Source organism: Gordionus sp. m RMFG-2023, chromosome 2, assembly GCF_954871325.1.
Source record: "Gordionus sp. m RMFG-2023 chromosome 2, tfGorSpeb1-WG-v2, whole genome shotgun sequence".
Taxonomy (NCBI): Eukaryota; Metazoa; Nematomorpha; class Gordioida; order Chordodea; family Parachordodidae; genus Gordionus; species Gordionus sp. m RMFG-2023.
Window position 1 is genome coordinate 20105782 of NC_088776.1, and position 25824 is coordinate 20131605.

At 27.8% G+C, this 25824-nt stretch overlaps 2 protein-coding genes across 5 annotated transcripts in view; both read right to left on the reverse strand.

The window, feature by feature from the left end:
• LOC135925057 (activating signal cointegrator 1 complex subunit 3-like) overlaps positions 1–13653 on the reverse strand; it is a 46868-nt gene extending 33215 nt beyond the window's left edge. The window contains exons 1-14 of one of the 2 annotated variants that reach the window (XR_010571509.1): positions 13285–13652; positions 13050–13244; positions 12892–13010; positions 12693–12843; positions 12517–12639; positions 12167–12386; positions 11832–12025; positions 11039–11203; positions 10675–10831; positions 7596–7693; positions 6667–7062; positions 2281–2455; positions 973–1247; positions 47–143 (exon numbers count right to left, since the gene is read on the reverse strand). Coding sequence is in view for 1 of the 2 variants with exons in the window: in XM_065460211.1 (XP_065316283.1) it covers positions 47–143; positions 973–1247; positions 2281–2455; positions 6667–7062; positions 7596–7693; positions 10675–10831; positions 11039–11203; positions 11832–12025; positions 12167–12386; positions 12517–12639; positions 12693–12843; positions 12892–13010; positions 13050–13244; positions 13285–13617 (2698 nt within the window). In the remaining variant the exon portion in view is untranslated. Of the gene's footprint in view, positions 1–46; positions 144–972; positions 1248–2280; positions 2456–6666; positions 7063–7595; positions 7694–10674; positions 10832–11038; positions 11204–11831; positions 12026–12166; positions 12387–12516; positions 12640–12692; positions 12844–12891; positions 13011–13049; positions 13245–13284 lie in introns of both variants that reach the window. The other variant, XM_065460211.1, reaches the window with a different exon arrangement.
• Positions 13654–22756: 9103 nt separating this feature from the next.
• LOC135925438 (exocyst complex component 4-like) overlaps positions 22757–25824 on the reverse strand; it is a 28980-nt gene continuing 25912 nt past the window's right edge. For 2 of the 3 annotated variants that reach the window (XM_065460755.1, XM_065460757.1), the window contains 2 exons: positions 23871–24062; positions 22757–22884 (listed from right to left, as the gene is read on the reverse strand). In XM_065460755.1, coding sequence (XP_065316827.1) covers positions 22803–22884; positions 23871–24062 — 274 coding nt within the window. In that variant the 3' untranslated portion in view covers positions 22757–22802. Of the gene's footprint in view, positions 22885–23442; positions 23691–23870; positions 24063–25824 lie in introns of those variants that run through there. The other variant, XM_065460756.1, reaches the window with a different exon arrangement.

The following is a 25824-nucleotide window of genomic DNA, read 5'->3' on the forward strand; positions in this document are numbered from 1 at the left end:
AAATTACATAAGCTTAACAATATAGAAAATAAAATAATTAAATAACCATTGGTAGTGTCGTAACGTATCATTCTAGCCTTATCGAGCTGATTAGCAGCGAACATGATAATATTTTTTTCGTGCTGACGAAGATCTGGGTCGACCTATGACGGATGTAATTTAGATTTTAACATTATTCGCCTCTATAATTTAAAAATTTTATAAATTTATAACATACGATTTCATTAAAATTTAAATTTGTGAAAATTTTGAAACTTTTGATTTCTCTAAAATGGTTTTGCACTCAGCCTAACAACCTATAAACTCACTCATACTCTTTTTAAATAAAAAAAACAATGAAAAAAACACTGAAGGTGTGGTGAATGAACAGTGGAATAATATAACACTAGTAGCGTAGCTGGGATTGTGTCAAAACGTGCCTGGCACGCCATAATTTTCTTTTGGCAAATCTTTAATCCTATTCATTGGCAAGCCTAAATTCCCTCTTTCGGTAAGCCTAATTTACTGCGTTGTTGCTCATGTGAGCGTTCTTTTCTGCTTTCAAGAGAATAAAGTTATATTAAAAATATATACAGCCAATTTCATTAGCTTGTCTCCGATTAGAGTTGAGGACAATGTTGTATTTTGCTTGAAATAATGTATTTTATAATTTTATAAATGAATTATAAAATTTTAAGTATTCATTTTTATTTGGATTGGCACTGTTATTTTTTTTTGAATATATACCAGTTTAATAAGTCCAAGAAAAAATTAAATCCTCCCTCCCCAGAAAATTGAGCAGGTTTATGTGAAAGAGGCTAGCGATGCCAATTGATAACACTATAAATGAGAATACTTTAATAAAAAATACAATAAAGAATATAGGGGGAAATTATGCTTATAAATCTCAATTCGTGCCGGGCAGATAAGTGTGAATTTTTTATAAACTTTATGCCTGTTCTCAAAATTTTTGATTTAATATTAATAAATAACCCTGAGTTGTTCGTAATTAATGCCATAGGCCAATGGATTAGCTTTCATCCTAACGTGAAAGTAGGTATAGGCCAACCATTCAACTGCTTCGTCTATGTTGCTGACGGTGCCTAAAGCTATTTCAGCATTCAAATTATCACATAAGTAATCGCTGAAACGACTCTCGATGGGAGATTTTCTGATAAGCGCAGTTATAAAATGCGAGAGCTTGTCATGAGTGGTTAAAAGAATGGCTTCGCCTCCGTCACTGGCAAATTTATTGCGAGATGAAGGGCCTATAATTAATCATATTATAATAGGTAAATTGTTTATTTTAAAAAAATTTCAAAATAAGAATAAAAAATCATGATTTTTTTTAAATAAAAAAATATCTAATTTTGGATTAAATAACGATATTTTCATTTAAATCGAATTTATAATAATAAATAATAATTTTTAAAAATATATCGAGGAGGAAAATAAATCAAGAGGCAGTTATTTATCTAACATGTATATATTTTATTACATTAAAAAAAAATTATGCACAAACTATTTTTAAATCGCCAATATTGATGAATAAAAAAAATTCCAACATAAAATAATTTATAATTAAAAAATAAAACTTAAATGCAATAGTTAAATGTGGTAAAAAAATTTAGGTAGTAATTAATCAAAATACCAACAAAAATAAGAAAACACTGATCGGCAAATTTTGGTTGACTTATAACAGGGTTCGAATAGTAATTTATTAACTTAATAATTTCATAGTAGAATACAGGAAATAAGTTAATTAGAGTGAAACTGGAAGAAGAAGGGGGAGATATGCCGGATCAAAGAGGTAAATATATAAGCAAATATGATTAATGTTGTTAAGCGGCTCGTTTTGAGCAAATTTTTAAAAACGGCTAACTTAATATTTCATCTAGAAAAATATTAAGCAAGCCTGGAGATTTTTTTTAGTAGAAGGAACAAAGGTTTGGACATTTAGCGAAATCTCAAGGATTAGGCAATGTTTTTCTGGTTAAAATATTGAGTTAGAACAACATTAAATATGTTTATTTAGATCAATAACTGCATAAAAATATTCACAAAAGAGATAGCGATTTCGGGAAGTGAAAAATAAAGGCATATACGTAACGGTAGAAGGATCTATTTAATAGAAAAAGAATTATTTTTTGGTGGGTCGTAGTTTTGTTAGCTGGTTTCCTTTATTAGGATTTCCCAGTTTAATAAGAATGAAGGAAACTAGAATATCATTGTCGTATTTACAACAAGAGGAAAATGTACTTTATATATATATGTTACATAAAATAAACCATGCTTTGCAACCTTTATGTTTGATTTCTTTCATTTCTTCCATTGGATTTGGCGACTCGTTTACGGTATTGTTCGAAGTTTTCGCCGTATAAAATTGAGGCCTTCCGGCCCTACCAAATATTTGAGTTACGTCGAGTATGCTTAAATCTTTAAAGCCACCAGCTTGAGAATCGTATATTTCCGTTCCCTTTATGAAAGATGTGATTGAAAAAGTTAAAACTGAAATATATAAATAACAATGACTACATTGTTATTTATAATGGCAATTAGGAGATAGAACTAAATGACGTTCTTATAAAATGTTGAAGAAAAAATATCAGAGGACAAAATGCCGACAAAAATAAGAATATTCACTTAATTTTTTTGGTTAATCATATATTTCTTTTATAACCTTAATGCATGAACGAACTATGTTTATTAAAAATATTTTTTCTAATTATTACAAGGCACCTATTTTTAAAAAAAATTGAAATTTCAGACTAAGTCAGAAATTCGATTATATTTAGTTTAATAACTTTTATTTAACAAATTTTTTTGCTAAATCCTCGTAAATTTAAAAATAAATATGTATAAGCATTAATTATTTTAACAATTTTTTTTACAAATAATGTACTTACATCTATTTAAATGTGTGCCATTTGGCAAAATATGAAATTAGATTAAAATATTTATAATGTAATAAATGTATTTTATAAATAGAGAGCAATAGTGTACGATTTAAAAAAAGATGGTGTAAGATGCCAGGATGTCAATGTATAACAAAATCTAAATGCGAAAGGTATTACAGCATTTTGTTTTACAAGAAAAAAAATTGTTATAAGTATTTTCATAATCAATCAATATTTTTGTTATAGACATAAATAAAACTGTATATTTATTATATAAAATAAAATAAATTAAAATATCTTGTACATTTTTGATCACAATGCATAGTGCCCATGGAGGGGCGAGCTGGCATTACACCAAATGGACACTTGTCCAAGAGACCGCGAGAAAATGTCGATTTTTGAGGCCGATGAGAAAATAAATAAAAAAGGAGACGATCAAAAAAAGTATAAAGGAATATGACTTTTCTCTAAATATATTCATATATTTTATATATTAAAAGTTATTTTATTTTTAGCATTTAGAATTGTCAAATTTTTATTGATTTACATTTTTATACATTAATTTATCATTTAAAAAAAAATATAATTCAATTAGCTTCAAAATAATTAATTTAAAAAATCGACAGATTCTCAATAAAATCTATGTAATAAAACAAATATTTTAGATTATAAAGTTTTTAAGTAAAGAAAACTTATTCTAAGCAGGATCAGACCACAATCCAGTTATAAATCTTGAAATAAAAATTATGGGAATTTCCTTAGATAATACGAATTGTTATCAAAAAATTATACAATTTTCAAAAACCATTTTGAGAAGAATATTATTCTCAGGAGTAAATATAGGAAATGAAAGCTGAAAGTTTCCGAAAAATTATTAACTATATTGTCATAGATAACTAAATAAAGTTATTAATGCTGTTCTAGGTAAAATCAAATTTTTAATTTAATAGATAGGTAGCAAAATATTTTGTTTGCCAATATATAATACATAAACATCTGCTGATCTTGGTGAATCAAATAAAAGAATGAATGTTCTATCCTTTTAAAGCATTCAGTTTGGATAGTAAGCTGCGAAGGCTCAAAAAAATAGTTGAAACAAGGTAGCTTTGATTGTTGTATGATGAAGTACTTACTAACGACCGCTATAGGTGGTCTGGAGTAGAGGTCTGCATTGGGCGGGTTTTTGGACCAAAAGCCCGCCCACCCAATGTTTAAAAAAATTTAACCCGCTCGCCCAGCCCGCCCATAGTTTTCAAAAAAATATACACCCGCCCGCCCCGCCCATTTGTCTAAAGTTCGTTACCCGCCCGCCCATTAGTCTAAAAAATTTTACCCGCCCGCATTATTTTTTAAACCAAGCCCGCTAATAAAATTTAATTATGGCCATTCTTTCAATTTTTTAAGCATTTAATAAAAATAAGCATTACACCTCTACAAAAAGTTTATAATTTAGGAAATTAATTTAAGCATAAAAAAAATATTCAATTTAAATTATGGACAATTTATTTGATCAAATAGAATATTTATGAAAAAAATATAAATATAAAATTGATATTATAGTAATTATAATGCAAAAATAATAATGAATCGACATTTTCTGGATTCAAATACGTTCTTCTTTGTTCTGAAAACCTTCCAGCAATGCTAAATCCTCGTTTAGAAGAAGCAATAGTTGCAGGAATTGCCAATATTTTTCTTGCTATTCTTGATAGCTTTGGCATCTATTTCTTGTCGTTTCCACCTAAGTAGGATATCCGTTTGAAGTATATCCTCTAGATCCGCATGTCCCGTATGCAATATATGTAAAACTTTTTTGAAGTGAGTACGGAATGATTAATCTGCCATTCCAAAATAAAACACCATGCTATTTATGTAATCGTTTTCATGCTATTCGGAATAGTAACAGAACAAAAACTATACAGTTTTATAAACCGGACCTCGAGTTAATATTAGAAACAGATGCATCTAACCAAGAATTTGGAGCTGCACTCATGCAAAAATATGATAATGGTAACGAATTTTCAATAGCTTACACCTCAAGAATTTTACAAGACGCTGAAAAGAATTATTCTAAAATAGACAAAGAAGCAAAAACAATAATAAACGGTGTAGAAAAATTTCATAACTATTTGTATGGACCAAAATTTAAAATATGAACAGACCACAAACTTGGTGATAGCATAGATTTAAGCTCATTAACAAACCAAAGATTATTACGTTGGGCTTATAAATTATCTGCATATGATTATGATATAATGTACAAGAATGGCGCTAATAATATAATTGCAGATGTTTTATCGAGAAACCCAATAGAGAAAAATGATAATAGAATAACAAGCGAAAATAAAACAGTGAAAAATATAAGAAATCTTACTTATGACACATTAACTCTATCAAGAAAAGAACTAAGAGAGGAAACCGCAAAAGATCCAATTTTAAGAAAGTAAAAATATTAGTAAATAGTACAAATATACAAAATCAAGCACCAGAATTACAAGCTTTTAGAACAAGAATAGATGAAATAGAAAATGATGACGGTATTTTATTTTGGAATGGCAGATTAATCATTCCGTACTCACTCCAAAAAAGAGTTTTACATATATTGCATACGGGACATCTGGGTATTAAATCAATGAAATCCATTACGAGACATTATATATGGTGGGAAGAATTAGATAAAGATGTAGAAAAACTATTAAAGTGTTCTTCACTTAAAAAAAACGATTGGTTCTATAAAAAAAGAGATATTATTATCGATCATTTAATTAATTATGATTTTTATTTAGTTTGTTTTTGAACAAAAATTTTAAATTTCTTAACCCGTCCACCCACCCGCCTGCCCATTCTCGAAAAATTTTTACTCGCCATCTGCCCGCCCACTTAGGTGGGCGGGCGTGGGCTGACGGGAGGGCCGAAACCCCGCCCAATGCAGACCTCTACTATAGAGTATACAAATAATAATAAGAATTTAAAAAATTATATCAGTTATAATTTTTTTCGAAATTTTTTTAATTCAGCTCTTATTATATTTTCAAACTAAAAATTTATATATTTTATCAGCTAGGAAAATGATCTAAGATGCCAGGTCTTCTGTATCTTTTATAATCAATCAAAATAAAACCATAAAATGCTTAAAATTTAAGTGAAAAGATTCCTGATTTAAAGTTGTGAAATAACATATAAAGTGAAATGCCAAAAAATAGAATAAGTCGAACAAAGAGGATGTACAGCGAAAAATGCAAAAATGCATGTACGCAGATCCATATTTTATCCTATGATTATATTATAAATAGTATGACCGAACGTTTTCAGGTAAACAAAAAGAAAAAGCTATAATGAATGTAAATATTTATATCTGAAGCATTTAAAATGACGATTGAAAAATGTATTCAGTGACAAATTACCCAGTTTGATAGAAGGGCTAAATGGAAATAATGACGATATACTTTGTAATAATGAGTTAACACAATATAATAATAAATCTGACCAAGTGAAATAACAAGTGTAAGTAATCAATGTTTAATATGTGTCTATGAGATTATTCGGTCTCCTATAATGTGCACACTATCAAAACGTGGTTATTCTTATTTAAAGAAGAAATATAAAGGTTGAGTTACTACCTATACCTCAAAAAATGGTTACGTTAGATTTTAAATAAGGAATTCTAAATTCAAATATGTCACTATCGGGACATAATAATCTTTTTCTTATTATAAAAAAATATTGAAACAAATTATAATAGAAAAAAATAAGTTATGTTTAATGGAAATATTGTAAATTAAGATATAACCTTGATCATGACGCAATGAGCTGGTAGGTTGACGCCCCATGCCAGGGTAGAGGTGCACACTAAAACTTTAACCAATCCATCTGAAAAGCATTTCTCTATAGTATTCCTATCACTTCGCATGAGACCCGCGTGATGAAATCCCAGGCCGACCTCCACGAGTTCTCTAAGCCTCTTTTCCTTGAAATGAAGGTTAGAGATTAGTTTACCTGCGTTTTTTCTAGCTCTTGCTCTTTCATTATCATCGTTATTAACATTTAATACTGTTGAATGTTCCGAGCTATTTTGGTCATTATAAGAAGGGCTAAACAAGTGTAGTTTGTTGGTGCGGGAGGCGATTTCTCGAAGGTTAATAGCGGTTTTTAACGTGGCGTTTCTGGCGTGTACGAATACCATTATCTTTATATGCAAGATAAAAATGTAATCATGAATTGCAAAAAAAATCATTGCAACTAAAAATAGGTGAGTGGATGATATTGAAATAACAAATAAGCGAAGCGCCAGGTGAATCTTATTTGGGTATGTTTTTAAGTTTCTAAATGGTCAAAGTTCCTAAAGTTGTTATAACTACTACTATTAGTTCCACTCTCAGGAATCATTGTTGAAGTTTTAAACCTTAAATAATGATAAAACCAAAACAACATCCAGATATATAATAAAAACTAATAAAGAAAAAAAACAATTTTCTTTCATTAGAATGTTATAATAAATATAAAATATAACAGATTTGATTCTCTATTTAGAATAAAATTAAACCCAAAAATTGATTAATCAAATAATTTTATTTAAATCACTTGATTTTCGCAATTTACATCAAATTGAATTTTATTTTCACACGTCTCAAATTTCCTAAGGCTTAAATAACTAGCAAAAAGAATTCTAGCTCCCAGTAAAGATAAAGTGGTGAAATGATAAAGATATAATTTAAATACCTGTAAACCCCGATTCAACCTCTTGACGACTTCTTCAAAACAGATATGGTCCATTTCTTTCCTTTGTTCGAATGTGCTATTACCAACATTTTTAACGCCTATGAAGGTTGTTTATTTATTTATTTTAAATTGATCATTATTAAGAAATTTAATAGCATAGGTGGAAATTAAACATCGTCAGGTGGGATTATATGAACGACAAATATTATATGCTATATCTCAGGTTCTAATTAATTTTGCTATAATGGCGGATAATATATTTATTTATGATACAGTGTTTTCTGGTGATTATTTTTTTTTTTAAATTTGAATAGCCCATTTGTTTTTTATCTTATTCTATTCCTTAAAGACATTTTTATTAAAAATTTAATCGGTTGATTTCAGTTAGAGATCTGCAAAAGTAGGCCCGGCCCGGCCCGAACGGGCTTCGGGCCGGGTTTGGGCCTACTTTAAAAAAAAAATTAGGGTTCGGGTTGGGTCGGGCCTAATATTTTTTAAAAAAATTCGGGCCGGGTCGGGCCGGGCCTTAAAATATTTTTAATATTGGCACTAATATTTTTTGTAAAATAAAAATATTTAATTTTATTTGAAGAAGCTAGACGCCATATGATGGCATGTATCTTTTATTCTTGGTATAAATATATAATTAAACTTTTTTTTAAGAAACAAGGCGGCAACATTTTTTATTTGTAAAATATAAATATTTAATTTTATTTATTTAGAAAGTAGACGCCATATGTCATATATATTTTATTATGGGTAAAATAATTTAAATGTTTTTTTATAAAACTTAAATTTTAAATATAATTTAAAAATGAATTTAATTTTTTTAAAAAAACAAATACAAAATGGAACATATATTTGTTTGCCCCATTTAGGTAAAAGCAATATATGGGAAAATTTTGAAGACATATTTGATGATAAAAACAAAAAACTTGATTACGTCCAATGTAAAAAATGTAATAGTATATTACAATATAAAAGCACATCTGGAAATTCTCATTTAAGACGTCACAAGTGCGTTAAGAATGACGATTCCTCTATTCCTAAAATAACTAGGTATATTCAAAAGAAAATAGATCTAAATTCTTCCTTAACTATTAAAAAGAAACTATGTGATACCTTGATCTATTATTGCGCCAAGGACATGCGTGCCTTTGATTCGATAACTGGAGATGGCTTTATAAAAATGGCTCAAAATTTTATTCAAATTGGCTCCATTTACGGTAATATTGACTGTAGCGAAATTATTCCCCATCCAACTACTTTATCGAGAAATGCTATAGTTATGACGGATCAAATTAGAACAAATTTGGTTAATAAAATAAATGTTCAATTATTTGATAAAAAATGCTCTGCTACAACAGACATGTGGACAGATTCTTTTAAAAAGTTTTCCTATTTAACTGTTTCAATTCATTATATCGAAGGTGAAACCTTATATAAACATGTTTTATTTACGAATAAGTTTAAAGAAGAGAAAAAAACCGCCGCGAACATACATAAGGAAATGCTACAAAATTTTGCTGCAATTGGAATAATTCCCGATCAAGTGAAAAATATAATATTTATATCTGATCAAGGAGCTAATATAATTAAAGCCCTAGAAAAATACACCAGATTAAATTGCAGCGCACATCTATTAAATACTGTTCTTCGAAATACCTTTAAGGAACAATCTTTGAAAATTATCGCTCCTAATATATATCAAACCCTTATTTCTGCTAAAAAATTAACCATGTATTTTAAACAAACCGGCATGAATCAATATTTAGACAAAACATTACAACAAGATATCGAAACTAGATGGAATTCAAAATTAAATATGTTGAAATCTATTTATAACCAATATGATGACATCGTCAATTTTTTATCATCCAAGGGAGATATTAATAAAATGGAAAACTTGGAGAAATCTATTTTGAAAAATTTGATTGATATTTTATATCCTTTTGATAAAGCTACTAAAGAACTAGAAGGAGATATTAATCCTACTTTACATAAAGTACTGCTATGCTTTAATAATATTCTTCACGAGGATTTAAATGATTCATTTTATCAAAACAATGAAATAAAAGAAATAAAAACCAATTTAAAAAATTTTTTATTATCTAAATTTAAAATCAATATTTTGCATAAAATAGCGACATTTTTATGCCCCAAATATAGAAAGAATGTTATCATCAATGGAAATATTAGAAGTAGAGAATTCAGTCAAAAATATAATTAATTCTGAAGAATATTGTCCTTCAATTGATATTATAGATTTGGATATTCAAGGCGTTTCTCAAATTGTGGAATCGCCTAAAAGATCTAAAGGTACATTTAAAATTGTTCTATTTATATTATTTTTATATATCAGGCAATGAATATGAAAGATGGGAGGACAATGAGGAAGAATATGAAAAAAAAGAAACAGATGAGCTTGAAATTTATAAGAATTTAAACATAAAAGAGAATAATGAAAATATAGATCCAGAAAAAGATATATTAAAATGGTGGAATAAAAATGAAATTAGATTACCAAAGATGACAAAATTGGCTAGAAAAATTCTAGCAATTCCTGCAACGTCCACAACTTCAGAGAGAACTTTTTCAAAGACTGGAAGTTTATTAGACGAAAGAAGAAATAGACTGTCACCAGAAAATGTTGATGCTTTGATATTTTTAAATGATAATTATAAATATGAATCTAATATATAGTTGTGTAATTTAACATTATAATTATTTTTGGTTTATAGGTATTTTTGATAGTATTTTAAATAAATAATTAAATACTAAATAAATTTTCTGTTTACTAAGATATTTTTTGCAAAAACAAAATCTTAAATATAAAAAATAAACTAAAAGCTAAAAAAAATATAATTATTACTTTAGGATGAATTAAAAAAAATTCGGGTTCGGGCCGGGCCGGCAAAAGTTTCTAAAAAAAATTCGTGTTCGGGCCGGGCCGGGAAAAATTTTTTAAAAAAAATTTCGGGCCGGGTCGGGCCTAAAAAATTAGGCCCGTGCAGATCACTATTTCAGTATCAAAATAGGCCTCTAAAAAGATGTATCAAATAATTTCAAATATATATACCTATAAAACTCTGAGTCAATGGAACAGGTCTAAAACGGCCGTCGAAAAAAAAGAGGCCCTTGTAGGGATTGACTCTAAGAAATTGTGCTACGTGTAAGTAACTTGGCAGGGTAGCAGAGAGCCCGATTATTCGTATCATACTTTGCATCGTTTCCACCTTTTTTTTAGTCATAGTAAACAAAGTTTACATAAATTTTTTGTTAAAATTTAAATATTTTTTTAATTTTTCTCTCCGAAATAATATGTAAAAATTTTAGGTTGATACCTAATGGTATAATTTACTATAACATCCTCCTAGTTATTATCATTTATTACAATGAAATAATAATTTTAAAATAAAGATTTCTAAAAATATAAATAGAACTTGTCTTAGAGTCCGAGCTACTATGGCTTCTATGACGGGCCCCCTGTTATCTTGTAACAAATGAACTTCGTCTATAATAAGCAATTTGACCAATTGAATTAAAGCGACATCACCGGTATTTTTTCTTGTTATAATATCCCATTTTTCAGGTGTTGTTACTATCATCTAAAGTTTACGATAGAAGGAATGAAGAATTTTTTTTTTAAAATCTAGCATATTATTGCTTGCTTATATAAAATAGAGAATAAAATAAATATTTTGAGATATATCATCTCATTCCATTTACAAAAAAAAATATGTTCGTGAAAAGCAAAACAAATTACTAGATATGCTTAATATAAGGAGACAAAATTAAAGTTTACATCAAATAAGAAAGTCTAAAAAACTTTAAGTAAATATAAAAACTTAATCTATAACAAAAATCCCTCAAGTAAAATGGAGTATAGGATCCTTCAGCTTTTATTATGAACTAAAACACCTAAAAATGCTTGTGAACAACAATTACTATTAGAAAAAGGTATAGGTATAAAGTTTGTCGTAGCCAGACAAGATATATTAAATATATCACACTGTTGTACTTGTACCTAATAAACGTAATATTTAAATCATTTTTAAAATTTTATATCATTATTTGGAAAAAGTAAGTATTTTAATCGGTTGGAAAGTCTGACCATGGGTTAAACAGGAATATATTATGAGATTTTAAAAAAAATTGATAATCCTTTCTTCTTTCCCTATTTTTCTTAATTTTAAATTGTATACAAAGTAAAAAATAATTTTTTTAAAAAAAAACCTGCGTTTCAAGTATTTCTCTCTTGTTAAGTTGCATATCTCCAGTGAGTTCTCTGACTTTTAGCCCAAAAGGAGCTAATTTAGTGCTAAAATTAACGACCATTTCAGCCGCGAGGGCTTTCATGGGTGCCACGTATATGATTTTAAACTTATCCTTTTCGAGATTGGCCACAAGATTCGATATTTTTGCGGGATCTGTTATAAGAAAGAAAGAAATCTGATATCATTCTATTCTCATTTATCCTATAATAGTGTTTTGCTTTTACTTAATTGAAATTAACTTCTTAAAATATATATTATCATAAAAATTTGGCATTCATTTTCAACAATCATAACCTATAGTATCATTTTCATCTGCTTTCTCTGGTATATAATCATTTTCCATTTGGGAATATTGTTTTATGAGATTTAAGATGGTGAGTAGTGCTATGTTTGTTTTACCAGAACCAGTAGGGGCACATACAAGTAAATTATGATGAGAATAATAAGCTGCATCCAAGACAATAGATTGCACTGGATTGAGAGATTTTACACCAGAAAATGCTAATTTTCCTATCTGAAAATTAAAAAAATGTGCACATAAAGAGAAGGTTACTAAAAAATTAAAATTTTTAAGTAGATTATATATGGAGTATAACAACTGTTGGTAATGTGATCTATAAATAGAATAAAATTTGTGTTGAAACCAAGTCAAGACTGGAAATTGGAATCTTAATATGTGAAAAATCTTCATCCCTATTTTCAGCAGGAATGGTGATTTCTTCAAAAAATTTATTTTGAATTCTTTTAGAACCATCAGGTAGATTAAGCTTAAAATATTTCATAAAAGAAAATTATTAAATTATATTTTTGAAAAATTTACTTTATTCCCAGATATAAAAGATGAGGTTTCTTTTGCTTCACTCAAGCTATCCCATACATATGGCAATTTTTCTGAGGATGTACCATAAACAGAATCTTGTGTTGTAATAGAAAATAAAGGTTGTTGATTGGCTTCATTTAAAATTTCTTGTCTAAAAAAACAAATTTTTTTAAAGCCAATCCAATTGTAATAATGTTACTTTTCTTGAATAAGATTATATTCATTGAAGGTGTCATAATTTTTGTCATAATTCTTTTTTTTAGCTAACTTTTTGGCCACTTTTTCAATTTGTTTTTGCATATTTATCTCAAATGTTGACTTTATTTGAATACATGCATATAATTTTTAAATAAGTACCTGGACAATAACTTGAGGGGCTATTGGTGGATGTCTAATTTTGGATTTTGTAGGCAATGGTTCAAGTGGAATATTTATATCATTTATATCAATATCTTCATATATTTCATCTTTCAACAGAGTTAGTAATTGAGGTTTGAATTTAAATATATCAATAACTAATTCAAATTGATTGTATCCTAATAAATCAAGGATCTATAAAAAATAATTAATGATGAAAATGTTTAAAACATACCTCAGTCTGTAGTTCATTCTCATTTTTTCTAGAGTTTAATAGATTAAGTAATAGTTCCCTAATATGCTTGATGCCTACATTGTCTTTGTTGAGACAATTAATCATTTTTGTATAAATTTTATCAATATCATTCTCTCCAGATATGTTAGTTTGGGTTTTATTTGTTTTATATTTTAGAGAAAATCCAATGTCTTCATCAGATGAATCTGATGACTCATGAATATTTTTAATAATAAAATTCTCAAATCGAATATTTGAGCCAAAAATATTAGGAAGTAACTTAGTCTGGTCATAAATTAATAAACCTAGTTCATCAATCTCAAATTCAAACATATTATCCTTTAGGTTCTTAAATATTTTAAAGGACTCTAAGATGTCAGTATTTTTTTCCAACTTAAAATAAGATTGTATAACATTAATATCAGTGATCAGCAAGTTTTTCATTTTAAAAAATTCTTTAATTAAATATAATGCAGAACTTTGAATATATTCAGAGCTAGAATCTTTACCCACTATAAAATATTATTTATTTTAAAACTATTATTATATTATCTTAACCCATTTCTTGAACCATTTTCATGAAATTTTTAAAATCTTTACTAGCATCTTTACTTTTTAAATTTGTGAAATATTCCTTAACTTTAGTCCATGTTTCATTCTCTCTAAATTTTATGACTAGATATTATATAAGTTGATGTATCTAATACTTAGATTGAGGTATATTATATGTTAAGTTCAAATTTTCATCGTTTATTTCCGACAATTTTTCTCTCAGGAGAGTTGAAAATCGTAAAGAGCTCATCATGAACCTAACTTAAGATAGTGCATTTAAACACCTGATCATAAATTTCCCTATTTCTCCCGAAATATAAATCTCAAATCTCGAAATCCCCCCCCCCCTGTTTCTCATAAAAGCTGGAAAATTCTTATATTTTAAATTTTCTTTTACCAAACTTTTTTTCAAATCTTTAATCTAAACCAAATAAAATTCCATCCAACGTCATATGGATTTTTATAAAGTTTTTCTTGAATTCATTCTCCATACCCAAATGGAGAACAAATACGCATGCAAGTTACAAATTTTGTCCCTAAATATTAATATATGGATGTTAGAAGTAGAGAAATTAGACATTATCGGTATTCAAGAAACCCACTGTCCAGGGGATAACATTGCATACTTTAATAATTTTAAGATATTTTGCTCGGGCACCACTTCTAACAGCTCTTCTGGGATAGCATTTCTAATTAATAAACGAATACCTACATTTATCATCAAATTCTTGTTCATATTTGAAAGATGTGGTTTTCTCTATTTAAACACAAATTAGACCCACGATAATAGTAAATTTCTATGCCACACCAAATAGAAACAAAGAATTAGGCTTCATCTACATAATCATGAAAATTGGAAAAAAGCAGAATATATTACCAGTAATGTCACCGGATGCTACCATACTAAAACCGAATAGTGAGGATAGCAAAAAATTTAAAATCGAAAATAACTTTTTATCCACTGTGAAATAAACATATACACCTTCGTAAAAGCTCGGCAGAAATCCAAAATTTATTTCTTTATCTCTAATATTCACCTGTGGTTTAATGATGTTTAGGCATCAACCAGTATTAACCTGTCGGATCATAGAATGCTTATAGCTAAGGTCACCGTAAAAAACATATGGGGCTATTATAACCGAATTAAATAAAACTCGACGGGCATACAAATCATTTTAAAAAAAACTTTTCACATAAGAGTAAATTACAAAAGTCGGAAGATGTAATAATTTTTGATCAAGCATTAAATAGGAAAAGGGCATACTTCCTAAACGTAACTATGAACGGAAATGTAGAAGAATTCTAGAAACTATTTAAATGTGATCTTGCAGAATCATATGAATGTTTGCCAAATAAAAGCCTTTTTTCAGAAAAGAATGTATGTCTAATGAGACGTTAGAAAAAAAAAATCAACTAAGAGTGATGATGAATAGCCGAAATATATGGAAAAACATACAGAGATTACAGTGAAGCGATAGAAGGATTGACATTACAAAAAAAGCCTTTGGTATTGATAAAGATATGGAAGAAAATAGGATTTATGACGCTTATAAAGATTTAAAATATTTCTGTAAACCTTGCAGTTTTAGAAAACTTCCCTCTATAGCTATAGGAAATGGTAAAGTTCTGTCTTAATTGGTGAGGGTAAAGCAAACGACTACAGAGGAGATAATAAATTAGGGGATAGGTCTTGATGTGAGATTAACCAGGATAAACAAATGGCATTATGGCTTGATTATTAAATGATGGTCTTCGACTCACGGAAAGCAACTCTACGAACAAACATAGATATAAACCTCGCTCCACCCCTGTTTGGTTTCTCCATATATCAAATGTAGTCAAAAACTACGGAAAAACTAAGCTCCGAAGTTGAATAATATCACAGCAGAATACCTAAAAATCGCACCAATGAGAATATTTTTCTTTAGTCAACTTCAATAAAATATGGGGAACGGAAATACTCAATTGGAATGGAACAAATCTTTTCTATGTAATTTTCTTTAAATCAATGACCCGCAAAAATTTACTGATTACCGAACCGTAGTCCTCACATCCTGCGTCTCAAAGATTTTTATGGTTCTCTGCAAAGTAATTTTTTCGTAGCCCGAGCCAGACCGAGGCCGAATAAAATTTTACAATTTGAATTTGAATATTATAATAACCAAAAATAAATTATGTGTATTTATTCATCGCCTTAAATAAAAGTTTATTGACGGCCATAATCTAATCAAAAAACATTTTTAGTTGCATTTTATTTAATTTGTATAAAATATTATAAAATAGTTAAAATACAATCGAATCTAAAAATTATAAATAATTTAACAATATTTTCATATATTTGTTATCAGCATATCTACCCTTTTTCATATATGCGTTTAATTTAGGAAATAATTTATTGCATATATCATCAGCAGTATCTATCAAATTTCTAGAAATTGTCGTGAGATTTGGAATGATACTTTTAACATCAAATTTCCATTTATTGAGCCAATTTTGGCAAAATATGGGCAACAATCAACAAAGCCTTCATAATTGCATCAAATGATGATCTCAAATCATGTCCAAAAACATGGTCGTTTTTTTAATTTGGCACAACTTTTGAATAATTTTGAGATCCAATTGTATATGAGACTTTTTACTCTCTATTATAAATACGCATTTATGCCTTTTTAGTTGATTTATGCCTAAAATAATTTCATAATATCATATATTTAATGTATGATATTATAAAATTATAAGCATATATTTGCAAAAATTGCAACTTACATAATTAAGTTTTACTTTGTTTTCATCATATATAAATGAAAATATCTTCCAGGCCGCGGATTTGCCATTGGCATTTTCCCTTACTTCATATTCATTGCTCTTAATCTTTTCACCAATTATTTTTAATTTGGCATCCATTGAAATAATTTTTTCAATATGAAAATATGAAGCTATTTAACTAAATAGATATTAGTAAAATATATTTTATTTAACTTGGTTGTTATGTAAATTATAAAATAATAATTGAAAATGAGATGCTATTCTGATTGATATTTTAAGAATAAAATGTAAAAAATAAAATATGATATGGTTTTATAATTGACATTATGAATTATAATAATAATTTAGGATATTTATATAAATATTTTTTTCGGGTCGGACAGCTCTAACATACAACCCGCCCGAGCTCGAACCTGAATAATATTTTTCTAAATATCCGAACCTAACCCGAATCCGAGACTTGGGTCCGATCGGGACGAGTCGGGCTACGGACAGCCCGTGCAGTTTTCTAATCTACACCTCATCTTTTCCCAAAAACATATGCAAGCACAGACCAAACAAACATACTAGAGAAAATATTAGTCCTAAAAATAAATATGCAGAAATGTTGCAAATATAAAATACCCTCCTATTTCACATTAGTGGATTTTAGTATAGCTTTTAAATCATGAAGCTATATGGGAAGCACTGTCATAGTGGGGGATTGAACCCAACATTATTCACATCTTGAAAAATCACTATTCCAAACTCTTTGCATGCTTAAAAATCAATAATGAAATATCCCCTTCCTTCAGGATAAAAACAAAGTGTAAAACAAGTCTATACTTCTCTATCGCCACTCATGTTTAATGTCATAATTATTAAATAATTAAAGGAACACTGGGTGCAGTCGATCTAGTAGATATAGGGTCAAATGACTCGATACGTTTAGAAAACAATATAATATCATATGAGATGACATAATTATGATAAAAATATGGAAGAAACCAAAAATTTACCCTACCTATTAGCGACCTTGAGTCATAGAGTTGGATTAACGATAAACTTCAACAAAAAGTTATTCTCCCTTCTCCAAACGTGCCACCGCTCTAACCTACTAGCGAACTTTAGGCATATAGTTGGATTAACGATAAGCTTCAACAAAAAAGTTATTCTATCTCCCCAATTACAAAATTTTACGGTTGGAGCTAACGTGGTATAAATTGAAGACAAAATAAAATACTTATTGCTTATTGGTCACATTGGATAATTAAGGTAGCTACAAAGAAGAAATGAGAATTAGAATACAAAAAGCGAGAGGTGCTTTTTATATGTATATGAAAGTATGGAAAACAAAAGAGATTTCTGTATTTGCCAGACTGCGTATTTAACTCGACTGTAATTCCCATATTACTTTATGGAGGGGAAATATGGAAAATATACAAAACAGAAAATAGATGGCTTCAATCATTTATCAATAATTGCCTCCGAATCATAAATGGTATTTTCTACACATGAATCATCTCAAACACCAATTTTTGGTAAAAGGCAAATCATACGCTTATAAACATAATTTTAAAATAGCGTCGAATTCGGTTTCTAGCTTACATAATAAGAAACTTTTTTAATTTTTAAATGAAATTATTCTATCTGCTGAGTATCATCAGCAGTAATATAAGATTTGCAATCTAATTACACTATGCCATAACATGGCTATATACATACTAAGGGAAACTACACAATAAAGGATGTGATGGATTATATATCAATATGATACAATTTATAAAACTAAATAACTGTAAGAAATCTATCAAAAAACTATTTCGTATCAAAGAGAGTTACTTAAAATGAAAGTTCAATAACAAATAATATTATTATCAAATACATCTCTTTCACAAACTAAAACGAATTATATAAAGGGAATTAAAATGAGGTGATATATTAAATTTTAAATTTTCACGGTATTAATTTCTTAATTTTTCATTGTAATCAATAAATCATCCAACATAAAAAGCTATCATATAAATTAAATCTTCTCAAAATTAGTTTGTACTAACCAGTATTCACACAAATATATTTTATACTTAAAATTATCCATCTCCCACCCTTAAAGTAATTAAATTATACTATAGTTATTAGGTATGGGCTATTTTTTTGTCCCGCTTATTTTTTTATTGCCTATAGATGTTTAAGCAACATTTTTCGAAATGTTGCGCGTCGCGTACAAGTACGTGTGACTTGCCCAAAAACGTGTAGAGAGCTAATTATATTTGTACTTTTCACCCAAATTAAATTTGTTCCAATCAGATGGAAATAAGGAAAACCTAGCGTAGCTCTGTTGAACTTTCAAAGTCATATGGCAAAAGCGCTATATATCACGTATCATAAATTATTTCTCAAATTCCTCTGCTATTTTTAGGTCCACAAAGGTTATTAGCAGGGCTGTAGTCAGGTGTGTATGCAGTTCAGAGATGTTTTAAAAAATTGTGTGCTCTTCCCAGAATTTTTTCCATAATGGTATTTATTATTTGATGTTTAATTTTAAACTTTTACAAATATTATAAACAATTTGTAAGGCTGATTATATTATTTTTGTCACTTAAAATGGCGCTCATATTTTTAGACATAATATAAGTGGAATTTTAAACCAAACATAAATATGTTATTTGAGCAATAATTGTCCTAATGATATTTGGAATAATTTCAAAATTGTATTAACACGATTACATGTGGCACGTAGGTACTGTTAAAGATATATACGCATCCAGGATTTTTCTTGGGGATAGAGGGAGGGGGGGATTGGCACTATTAGGTGGATTTCTTCCATAAAATTAATTGGAAGAATATATCATTAAATATTTCACTTTTTTCAAAAATATTTAAATTATGTATTTTTAGTCAAGTGTGAACGGTTTTACCCTATGAACGTCATTGTGGCAGATTTTGTAGCAAATTTTATGTTAAAACATATTTCTAATAATGAATTAAAACGTTATGTTCAAATAAACCCAGGATCCATTTTTACGATACCCTTTTATTGGTAATCGAATTTGAGTGAAATCAGGCTATTATAAAATTGAAACAGATGATATGCCATCTACCAAAAACCATATACTCAGTTTATAACAAAATGGTTATAAAGTATTTAAAAGGAACAACTTTTTATAATCCTCAGAGGTCTAACTTTTTTACAATTCAAAATCCTCTAAATTGGCTCAGAGTAATTAAATAAAATTATGTTTTTTCATTTTGTTAGTATGAATTTCTTTTCTATTGCCAAAAACCTTAAACTCGACTAAAATAGTAGTTAAAAATTATATAAATTTTATCCCTATGGAGTAAATATCATTACCAATTTTGACTAGACAAAAATGTCATAGAAATATTTATTTAATGCAAAAACCTTTAACTAGGCTAAAATAAACCTTGTGGAATGAAAAAAGTGCCATTTCTTTTTTTTTATCAGACCCAAAGATCTTAGAACGGGCTAGAACCAGATTATTTGGCATTTTTTCGTTTTCTTTGTAAAAAAACAATAGCAGTATCAATTTCCTAGCTGACCGAAAAGTCTTATACATTCGTTTTAATAGTAATAACTTCCCAAAATAGGTATTAAAAATATTTTATTTATTTTTCCTGTGGAGTTATTTCTAGGCCAAAGATCTTAAAACCTCTTTTTAATACAAATTTTTTTTTAACTTGGCTTAAAATTATTGCTATACGTCTTAACGTTTATTTTTTTGAGTAACTGTAATGTAAACGTTACTTTTTGCAAAATTTTTTGTTAAAAAATGGAAAAACATATTTTATTGTATTATAAAATTATTTTTTAAATTTTATAAATAATTTAAGCCAATTTTTTAAGTGAGATAAGCTGCCAAATTTCTTCATATTGATTTAAAATTAAATATTTAGTCAAGATTGTTAATCTAATTAATATTGAATCAGTCAAGATATGTTAATTTATATAGGTGAATGATTTAACCTGCCTTAGTCTAAATATGGAATATTTTTTATACCAATAAGGAAAATTGAAGTAACAAAGTCTACACTTTGTAAAGTGTCCTAACTCAAATATTTTCTCAATTGTGGAATAAACGGCAGTCTCGAAACTGTGCAGCCATTTTTAAGGAAAATATGGGAATATATTTGATTAAACAGTCCGGGAGTTTTATTAAGGTGGCCAATTTGTCGAAGATTAATCCGAATTATAGAGATTTTTAGATAATGACAAGTTGTTCAAAGATATAATGTTTAATGTTATAATTAAAAAATATGATTTGTATATATATGATTTTATGTCATGGAACCTGTTACTAAGGCTCTTTCGATTTTAGAACATTTAGGATGTCTCATTCCCACGATAACTATTATAATATTAAAATATAAAATGTCTCATTCCCACGATAACCATTATAATATTAAAATATAAAATAATTTCAAGGTTTGTAAGCCACTCATTAATGCATCTTGCAAAAAATAGATAAAAGGTTTACAGTTATAATATTGTTTGCAATTTATAATTTGATTATACTTATTTTCAATAGATTTAAACAGCACATCTATAAAGATGATAAACTTTCGCTAATAATTCACACGTTATTTAAATTGGATTGGCTCAGTATAAAATTACAGGCCAACGAAGGTAGAAAGTTTGAACTTATTTCCATTAGAAAATATCTGGACAATGAAAAAGGAGACATACCAGATTATTTTCTGATTAATATAAAAAATAATGAGGATCTGAATGAAAATTCTTTGGAAGATGATCTCTTAAGCTTTTTCATAATAAGGATTATTCTATAATTTTTAATAAATTCTCCAATTAAGATTATTATTTAATAAATATAATACAACCCTCCCATCCTCTGCGCCAGTTGAATGTATATTTGGCATGGTGGAGGATATATGATCAAAATTTTGAAAATCAAATGTAAAAAATAAATAAAAAATTATTATAAATATATCGTATAATATATTATTTTTGTCAGTAGCGTCTCTGGCTCGAGTCTCCTGAAAAATTTGAAGAGACCCCATCCTCATTTTGAATTTTTTTATACTAAATGTAATTTTGATAATTTTAGCTAAAAGAAAAAAAGGTAATTTTGGATAATGTTAGCTAAAAAAAGAGGTAATTTTGAAAATAATTTTAAAAATCCTCCTGAGATTGTTAAGGTTAATGAAGCCCCATTTTTGTATAATTTTATTTATATTATATATAGGAAAAAATATTATTATAAAAAGATCTCATCTTATAATTTTTTGTATAATTTTATTTATATCATATATAGGGAATTTTTATATAATAATATTTAATTTTTTAAATTTCTGAATAGCTAGCAACGCGCGTTCCTTTTTTCACAAGGTAACGAATAACGGCAACGCGTTCCCTTTTTGATGTAACAAGTAACGCGTTTCTTTTTTGAGGTAACGTTTACAGCATTACTTAAAATCAAATATATAAATTTCGCGGGCAGACCTAATGGGTAGGCTCATGAGGGCCATTGAGCCGTATGGGGTGTGATCCATGCTCAATGAGTTATATCAGAATTAAAGATGAGCCATATGTCTTCTGATGATAACTAATAAAAAATGAAGAGTTATAAAAAGGTTCGCTATGGTTATTATTATAGGCACAATTTTAATCATAAATTATTTAATTTGTATTATATATTAATTATTTAGAATAAACAAAGTTCATCTACCTTACTTTTCCGATTTGTAAAAATTAAAAATTTCGTCTAAAACTTCTAAAAAAAAGAAAAGAATTCATCTTCATTTTTTGACCTTGTTGGTATACCCCTACCAATGACATAAAATAATACCTAGACTGACGATTCATTCATTTAAATGTGCGTCAATACAGATCAGCTCATGCCAAACCATTTCCCAAAAGAGCTAAAATATTGTTTAGTCGTTTTTTAAATTAGCTAAATCGAGGTTTTTAGCAACACTAGCAATTACTGAAGGGTATTTCTAAGACGCATTAAAGTAAAAGCGATATATAGTAAATTTTAATATATTAGAAATCATACGCCTTATATTAGGTCTAAAAATACAGTAAGTAGCGGTTCAAATATCTCATTAATTGTTGGCTTTCGATATCTATATCTTTTATTATAAATATTAAATCATCATTTATTTATAAAATACTAAAAATCATTTATATTACCATATAATTTTAAATAAATATCAATCATTTGACAATAAAGATAATATTTTCATACAGCAACCGGTTTTTTTAAAACTTCTTCTAATCGTTTAAATTGATTCTTCTGTGTATTAACGGGCACATTTAGGCTTCTTTATGGTAAAATATATAAAATAATGTTAGGTGCAATGGTGTCGCGTAAGACGAGCAAACGAGTGCTCAATATGCTTGAATTTAATATAAGCATGCGCATGCCAAAAAATATTTTTTATTTTGAAAAAAAGTTTTTTCTAACAAGTTTAAGTGCTAGTCGGTCACTGGTTAGATTTAATAATCATTTATAATGGTATTATTATTTTCAGGAAGAATGGGAAAAAATGAAGTTAATCTGTACACTATGTTGAAACTTAACGAAAGCATTCTTAGATGATTTAATTATAATATCTCAAAATTAAAATTCAATTATGTTTAAATTTAATAAATATTGCAATTCAATTTAAATATGAATTTCAGAATTATCAATCGTGCTTCCCTAATTTCTCGGCATGTACTTTAAGCTTTGGTAACTAACGTTTTTTCAAGAATTAGGAAAAAGATCATCCTAAAGACTCTTTTTTTTAAAGGAAAGAAACCAGGGAAAAATTTCCCGAGAATTCTCTCCTTTATTTGTATTTGAAGTTTTGCTTTATCATATACGTTGATTCCTATCTTCCTTTAATAATATTACCTATTTTTTATCTTTCAGATATACTATACGTTTCTTCCTCTTCTTATTACAGCAAAAGTTAGTTTTAACTTGCAAGGTAAAACCCCCATGTGTCATTCTACTGGCAGTCTCCTTATTTTATATTCTTAGCTCGATAAAACCAAGCTGTTGTGTAATATTAATCTCTTTCCACATATTTGATCATGCCGAGGGACTTCTACACCCCCTAAGTCAATGACAATTTACACCCTCCTACCAAATAAAAATGAAAAAAGGAAATCAAAATTAAACCCCTCCAATTTTTTTAAAATGGTAATGGCGTCTTTATAACTTTTTACTCCAATTTAATTTTATTCTCAATTCACTGCTTTTTTTTATTAAACACATTTATAAATTGAAAAATATTTCAAATTTATCTAATGTATAAAGAACCTGTGTAACAATCTGAAGGCATTTTTATATTCTAACTGAGAAAAAATTGGTCCTTGTTCTAGTATCGAATTTATTATCTCGTCAGGCGATTTGTATAGCATTTCGTAATAAGTTTTTGCTCTGTCCAGATCTGATTCCCTGTTTAACGTGATATTCGTGAGGTTTTGCTGCAGAGCGAAAACATTGTGGCACCTTTACATTTTTCATAAAGAGGTAAACTAGTACAATATAATCCAGATTTCAACATACTGTGTTAGATACGAATGTGAGAAATAATGTCACGTTGTCATTTTCGACCCTCAAAAAAACAGATTATATATCATAATTTAAATATTCCTGCTTTTCATTAAAAATATTTTTTTGTCAAACTAACTATACTAAAAGAAGGGATATCCGCAAAGGTATCAGGAGCAGAGACCTGCAGAGGTACCATTTACACGGCCCGGCCCGGTTTTAAATTTTTAAAAATTTAAGGCCCGGCCCGGATATTTTTTTAAAAAAATTTTTACGGCCCGGCCCGGATTTAAAATTCAAGGCCCGGCCCGGATTTAAAAATTCAAGGCCCGGCCCGGATATTTTTTTAAATTATATTCGACCTGGTATATACAAAAATTCACCTATGAGGTATTTTACCATATTTTTCAGCGAGTATTATCGCTTATTATTTAAAAAATACATGTAAAAAGCTAATATTTTGAGAATATTATATTGAATTTATAAAAATTATAAAACTATTATTTATAAAAATGGATATTTTGAGCATATACTATATTTTATATTGCATTTATAAAAATAAAACTAATATTCATAAAAATGGTAATAATATTTGTCATATACTATATTTTATATTACATTTAAAAAAAATAAAACTAATATTTATTTTATAAAAATGGAAAATATTTTGAGAATATAATATATTGTATTTAATTTACTATTTAATTTATAAAATAAAAATAAATCGCTATTTAAAAAAATGCATGTATAATAAATAGTATTTTGAAAATATAATCTAATTGCACAATATTAATATAATTTATTTTATAATATAAATTTTTAACAAAAGAAGATAATTGTATTATATAATATTGTAAAAAAAAATAATGAAAAATGTTGGATTAAAAACTTTCATGACTCAAGGTAAATATAATAAATGCAATAAATATTTGACAGTTTGCAAAGTAAAAAACCAGCATGATTGACGAAACCCTATACTCAAGAAAGATATTAAAAATTCACAAATTATCATGAAGAAAGAGAAGCATATCTACCTTTTCAGGTTGAAGATTACTTCTTCTTTCTTCAAGAATTCTCCCAGTAGTGGAAAAATTCCGCTCACAGCTTGCACTTAAAGCAGGAATTGCCAATTTTGCTAAAATTGGAAATTCGCTTTGATGAGCCGCCCACCACTCTAACAAATTATCCACCTTAAATGTTTTATCTATTATTTATGTAATTATAATATTCATCATCGGGTATTGACATATTACCAGAATTATCATCGCCCCATTTGTCATAAAACGATTCAGTTTGTTTAACAACAGTCGTAATTTGACTGGTCGATGGTATCATTTACTTCCTGAGCCTCTTGTAATTTAATATAATCTTTTATATAGTTTTCCGTCATTTTGCGATCTGTCCATGACTACATACGTAATTGCTTGAATTTGGGACAGAGAAAAAGAGAAATAAAATGATACTTGTGTAAAACAAATGTTTCAATTAAAAAATGCTTTATATTAAGTAAAATCAATTTTATTTCTCCTTTTCGCTTTGAAAGGTATTACAAACTTTAAGAAGTGATATTCCTTTATTTGATTGTTTTGGTAAAATATATTCTAAAAATTTAGATATGAATTATAAAAAAATATATTAATAATACTTGAATATTGGGGCTTATTTAAGATATTCCTTTATTTGATTGTTTTGGTAAAATATGTTGTAAAAATTTAGATAT